At 36.7% G+C, this 6,257-nt stretch overlaps 1 protein-coding gene across 1 annotated transcript in view; it reads left to right on the forward strand.

Annotated features, from left to right (window-relative positions):
- Positions 1–809: 809 nt before the first annotated feature.
- Positions 810–6,257, forward strand: part of otomp (otolith matrix protein) — an 11,729-nt gene continuing 6,281 nt past the window's right edge. The window contains exons 1-5 of the mRNA XM_051916354.1: positions 810–1,826; positions 2,380–2,516; positions 2,725–2,827; positions 4,138–4,323; positions 4,535–4,709. Coding sequence (XP_051772314.1) covers positions 1,748–1,826; positions 2,380–2,516; positions 2,725–2,827; positions 4,138–4,323; positions 4,535–4,709 — 680 coding nt within the window. The 5' untranslated portion in view covers positions 810–1,747. The remainder of the gene's footprint in view (positions 1,827–2,379; positions 2,517–2,724; positions 2,828–4,137; positions 4,324–4,534; positions 4,710–6,257) is intronic.

Below are 6,257 nucleotides of genomic sequence, written 5' to 3' on the forward strand. Positions count from 1 at the left end.
CGTTACTTGTAATGTTTTACTCATTACATCAAAAAGTAATCTGATTACATAATGTGTTACTTGTAATGCGTTACTCTCCACACTGCTTATTGCAGATGAGATTGAAAACGATCAATGTAGATTTCAGTCTGAGGTCTGAGAGTTACGGTAGAAATGTGTACGTCTGGAGGGAGCGTGAGCGTTTTCTACATAGTCTGAGTTGAGTTTCCACAGAGTTGAACCTCCACCAGATCTTTGATGGAATCACGTCCTCATGTTTTGATATCAAAGACACACGAAGTTCAACTTGTATGAAGTTCTTTGAACAAAATCAGTTGTGTTTGCAATAATTTAAACTGTATTATAATTTTGTATATATTTTAAAACCATACACCCTACTAGAAAACTTAAATATATTATAGCCTGGCCTTGCATCACTTATACATTTATATTTGTAGGTTACACTGCCCATCAGTTCAATGTATTAGGTTACCTAAAATTGTACAATCAATTATATTACTATTTACAAACTGTTAGAGAGACTCACATATCTGCTTAAAGAAAGCAAATGTCCTTCCCATGATGGGAGTCAAGGAGCCAGTGGCCTGACAGGTTTTTGTTCTAAAATAGCTTGTTGATTAATGGCCATGTCATTTTCTATATGGGGAAAAAAGGATATGGAGTCAGGGGCAGCGAAGGGCAGGGAGATAAGCGTCTGACGGCCCTCAAGTGGCCAGTTCCGTTCCACTCAATATCATAGATTTTGTATAATCAATTGATGTGTAAACAATGCAGTGCGATTTTTGGGGCATTCGTGGCACGGAGGTCAATGTTGTGTGGAATGAAATTGCATCTCTTGGGGAAATGCATGCATGTAACAACATGGAAAACAGAGGAATATATCTGGTTACAGTATATAGCATTCTGTCCAAATTAGTAAACACTTTAAAGACTGAGTTCACTGATAAAATATTGTACCAGGTGCCATTTTTGAGTCATTTTACTGCTGTGAAAAACGAAAAATGCGTTTAACATTTTTTTTTTGTATTTGTTTTATGTATTTCAGTTTATTATCCATTATTTTTGTTTTCTTGCATTTCTTAACAAGGATTTTGTAATGTTTTGGCCACATGTGGACATAGGTTTGTTTTTGGCTCTGAAACGCTGTCTTCTATCTCAGATGACTCGTGTCTCCTTCAATAAAGCATTGATTATGGGGAAGGTGACATGAGAATTAGGATGCAGAGAAGGTATCGAGTGGCCTATATGCTTCCTCGACTGCACAAAAGAATCTCCTGTTGCCCCTCCATCCATATCTTCAATCAAACTTGGCTAGTTTGGGACCTTTGGTTTAATCTTAAGGGGCTTTAGAAGCTGTCCACAAAAAGCTATTGTATCTTACTTAATTATAACCTCAGAAATGATCTGACCTGCCCGGTGCCAGGTGCAGTGAAGTGTGCAAAAGCTTGCATGCCATGAGGTCCCATTGGTTAGGGAAAGAAACACTAGATGCCCATCGTGATCGGATAAGTGGAAAATAACCTGACAGTGTTAGATCTGGAAAAAAAAAAGAAGAGAAACTTCAGTAAGGACCTAATGGAAAGTTTTCCCTCCCCTCTTGGTTTCTGAGACTTCTGGGTACCCTAAAAAGGGAGCAATATGAGCCCCGAGCCTTTTTTTTTTCTATCTTTTTCCTTTTTTTTAATTTCACTTCCCACACCACCCTGTGAGTCTGAGCCCATTTGGAAGGTTACTGTTCAAAGTCAGCATGGATCATCCAGGAGGACACCTTGCAGTGGTTCTGTTCCTGCTTGTTCTGGTTTCTATGTCCACTGAAAACAACATTAGTAAGTACTATATTCATATGCTTTCTGATCTTATTATGACATTGACTTGTTTTCGGATTGGCTTTCTGCACTGGATCAGGATGAACACATGATACACCTTGCTTGGGGAACTTCATATAACAATAATTATAAAAAAAAAAAAATTAAATGAATTTTGTTTCACACCAGTATTTATGTTTAAATGCTTGACAGTATTTTTGTAGGAAATATAAATTGTGCCTACCTATGAATTTTAAGTAATTATTATTGTATTAATAGTTATTTTAATCAATTAACCTCAAAATAATAATAGTAACTATTATTTATTCATGGAAAAGAAGGATAAATGTAAGAAATTTGTCCAGCATACATGGTTACTCGTTCAGTACTGTTTGCATCTTAAGTGTATCTATTTGTGTACAGTTTTTTGGTCATCACTTTCCACGTTTTGATCGACTTACTATTATTTGCAATGTGTAAAATGCAAACCTTTTGACTGGAAGTGTGAACAATGAACAAATAATTTAATATATATTTTGAATTGCAATCAAATTAAAGTGCTTTTCTTTTGCAGTCAGATGGTGCACAGTGTCAGATGCCGAAGAGCAGAAGTGTTTGGATCTAGCTGGAAATGCCACAGCCAGGAATATCCGCGGACATCTTCTGTGTGTGAGGGGCCAAAGTCCCACCGACTGCATGAAGCAAATTAAGGTTGTAGGAAATTGTTTCCTGAGAAGCAAATCAATTTAGAAATGGTGCAAGAAAATGTAATAGGCTTATAGATTTCAGAATTTTTGCTCCTCCTTTTTGATGTTCTTGCACTCACTCACCTTCTCAACTGATAATTCAATCTCACAAAATGTTTGACATGTTTTGATGGAAATTGGTGTATAGGATAATTTGTCTGTGATGTAAACAGAATGGCACTGCAGATGCCTCAACTATGTATGCGGATGAGATCTACACGGCGGGGTTTTGCTATGGCTTAGATGTGGCTGTGGGAGAGTCTTACAACGGTGTGGGTGAGTATTTAAACACCAAAGATCTGATGAAATCATTGTTGGGGAAAGTTACTTTTAATGTAGTAATGCATTACAATATCGCATTATTCCATTTTGAAATAGTACAACTCACTCAAGAACGCCACTTAAAATGAGCATCTGCAAGAAGATTTAAAAATCTGGACATTTTTAGAGACGAAAGAAGAGAGATTGTGATGATTACTGTGTAAAGAATTTTCCAAACTCAAAATACCCCACAGATCATTTATTATAGCTTGTCAAATTTGCCCCTATTTGGGTGTGAGCAAAAACACACCGTTTTTGTGTGTGTCCCTTTAAATGCAAATGAGCTGCTGCTCCCGCCCCCTTTCCAGAAGAGGGCGGAGCTTTAACAGCTCAACAACAACAAAGTTGGAGAATCTCACGCAGCCAAAATGATTTTAATTGTATTGAAAATTTTATAATTTTATTAAATTAATTAATATTCACAGTCGTAGCTATGTTAACGCGTTACCTATTGTTTAAAATTAATTAAATATTTAACATAGTTCAATTTGAGGTGTACTGCGTATTAATTCATTCAGTTATTTTAAAAGACTGTAATAAGAGCACCAACTTACACTTTAACAGCTCGCGCTTCGGTTGCTCAACAACAACAAAGCTAGAGAATCTCACGCAGCCAAAATTTTATTAAATTAATTAATATTCACAGTCGTAACGATGTTAACGCACCAACGCACACAAACAATCCTTTTTATCAGTCAAATTCATTTATAAATTTAAACTCAACATGTATGAAATATGATCAGTAAGAGAAAACACTGCGGCAGGTTAGTCGAGAAATATTATTTAGGCTATTATTCAGAATGCGCAGTTGGAAAGAAAATATATTTATAGGAAAGTTTCAGCAGGTTCATGATTATTCATGTTAACGCAGAGAACATTCATTGTTTTAATCAATTGACAGCCATTAACGTAACACTGTTACCGGAAACTATGCGTTGTGCAAGTAGTCCACTTAGTTACTTTTTATGGAAAGTAATGCACTACGTTACTTTTGCGTTACATTTTCTCACAGCTGGGCTATGTTTGTTTGATCTTAATAACAAAAAACTTCTAAATCTAAAGGCCCTTTCACAGCAAAAGTGAAATGCATAAGCCTCTAAAAAAGCAACTCGGATATTTTATTTGTAAATTTACTAGCAATGTGTTACTTTACTAGTTACTTGAAAAAAGTAATCTGATTACTTGTAACGTGTTACCCCCAACCCTGGATGAAATAGTTTTCGTCTGACGTCAGTGCATGTTCTGATGTTCTGTGCCTGACACAGATGGCATTAATTATTACGTGGTTGCTCTGGCGCGGACATCGTCCAGTGATCTGTCACTGCTGGAGATGCACGAGCGCAGCTCCTGTCACCCAGGGATGAGGACCACAGTGGGCTGGACCGTCCCCATCGGCTTCCTGGTCAACACATCACAGATCAGTGTGGATGAGCAGTGCAACTTTCCCCATGGTGAGAGGTTACCGTGCTTTATTTCACAACTGACATTAACACAGCTGTTGTTTTACAAAACATCTGGTTTAATTATTGGCGAGCTTCACATACACACAAAGTAATGGAATAAAAGGGGTTATGTATGGTTCAAATGCAGATTGAGATTTTAATTGCAACTTTTGGCAGCACTTTAAAAAGGCATGTATATCTTTCTCCCTATGGTTTGCAGCGGTTGGGGATTTTTTCGGCTACAGCTGTGTCCCAGGAGTGAAGGACCCAGAACATGATCCTAAAGGAAACAACCCAAGGAACCTGTGTGAGGCCTGCATTGGAGACGAGAACGACCGTCACATCTGCGCCAACAACCCTCGGGAACGGCACTTCGGAGAGGCTGGAGCTCTTAGGTGCTGTATAATCAGAGATGTGAGAGAATGCATATGTCCCTGTGGAAGCGTTATTCAAAATATGAGTATTCTTTCTAAAGCCAGAATATTGGGCTCTTAAGAAGAAAATTCTACAGTATGTGTGTGTGTGTGTGTGTATATGTATATATATACACACACACACACACACACACACACATGACCGATCAAAAGTTTTTTTGTTTTTGAAAGGATATTCATCAAGGCTCCAATTATTTAATAAAAACAGTAATATTGCGAAATATTATTTTTAATAAATATCATTAAAAATGTTTTCTATCTTAATATATTTTACATTTTTATTTTGCTGAAGTGAAAGCACTTCAAAAAAGGAAAGTATGAAAAAGTTATAGTTTAAATTTACTGTAAATCAAATGTGCTATACTATTTTTTTGTTGTATAAAATATATATTTTACAAAATAATTTTTTACGCTGAAATTGATATAAAATCAAAGCCATATGTCTAACCAAGTTGTGTCCCAAATTTGAAGTTGATATCACAAAAATTGAAGTTCCCATGAGATTTTGTTTAGGCGTTGTACCAAAAATAGCCACCGGATGTCACCCACATTCCATTTAAATTTTTTTGACGCATTGTCCTGTAGCAAATTAATAAATTTCTGTCCAAATATCACTACTATAACAAAACAGACAGCAAATATGAAAGCTTGAGATTCAGACCTTTCTGGTGGTATGTGTTTTGTCCAGCACTATCTCACGATCAATTCGTACGTATTTTATGAGGTGGTGAATTCGTACGAATTCGTACAACCTCACTCATACAAATTCATATGATTTGTCTAAACCCCAGTGACGGGTAGGTTTAGGGGCGGGGTTAGGGGTAGGTCATTCATATGAATTCATACGAATTTGGCAACTGGTAAAATACATACGATTTAGCAAAAAAACGTGCGAATTTGTATGAATTAGCCACCTTGTAAAATACGTACGAATTGCCATGAGATCGGGTTGGTTTTGTCAAGATTAGAAAAGTTTTCACTATAAAGTAGTTAAAATAAATTTTGTAATATGAAACCTGACACCGCCCACTAGGGGGAGGAGCCCGCTTAAAGAATTTAAAGCGTATGAATTCATACGATTTGTCTAAACCCCAGTGACGGGTTGGTTTAGGGGCGGGGTTAGGGGTAGGTCATTCGTACGAATTCATATACGAATTTGGCAACTCGTAAAATACGTACGATTTAGCACAAAACTGCCGTGAGATCAGGTTGGTTTTGTCAAGATTAGAAAAGTTTTCAGTAAAAAGTAGTTAAAATAAATTTTGTAATATGAAACCTGACTCCGCCCACTAGGGGGAGGAGTCTGCTAAAAGAATTTAAAGCACCGTTTTCAAAACAGTTTTCATAGACAGGATGAATTCTGAGTTTTTTAAGCTTTTGAATGATTCCTAATCTATGATGATTACTGAAATATGTGATGCAAAAAGGCGATAAATTAAAACAGCGGGACGGTGGCAGTTAAGGGGTTAAGAAATCATAATAATATGCTGATTTAGGGCTCATGAAACC

This window comes from Ctenopharyngodon idella, chromosome 2 (assembly GCF_019924925.1).
Source record: "Ctenopharyngodon idella isolate HZGC_01 chromosome 2, HZGC01, whole genome shotgun sequence".
Taxonomy (NCBI): domain Eukaryota; kingdom Metazoa; phylum Chordata; class Actinopteri; order Cypriniformes; family Xenocyprididae; genus Ctenopharyngodon; species Ctenopharyngodon idella.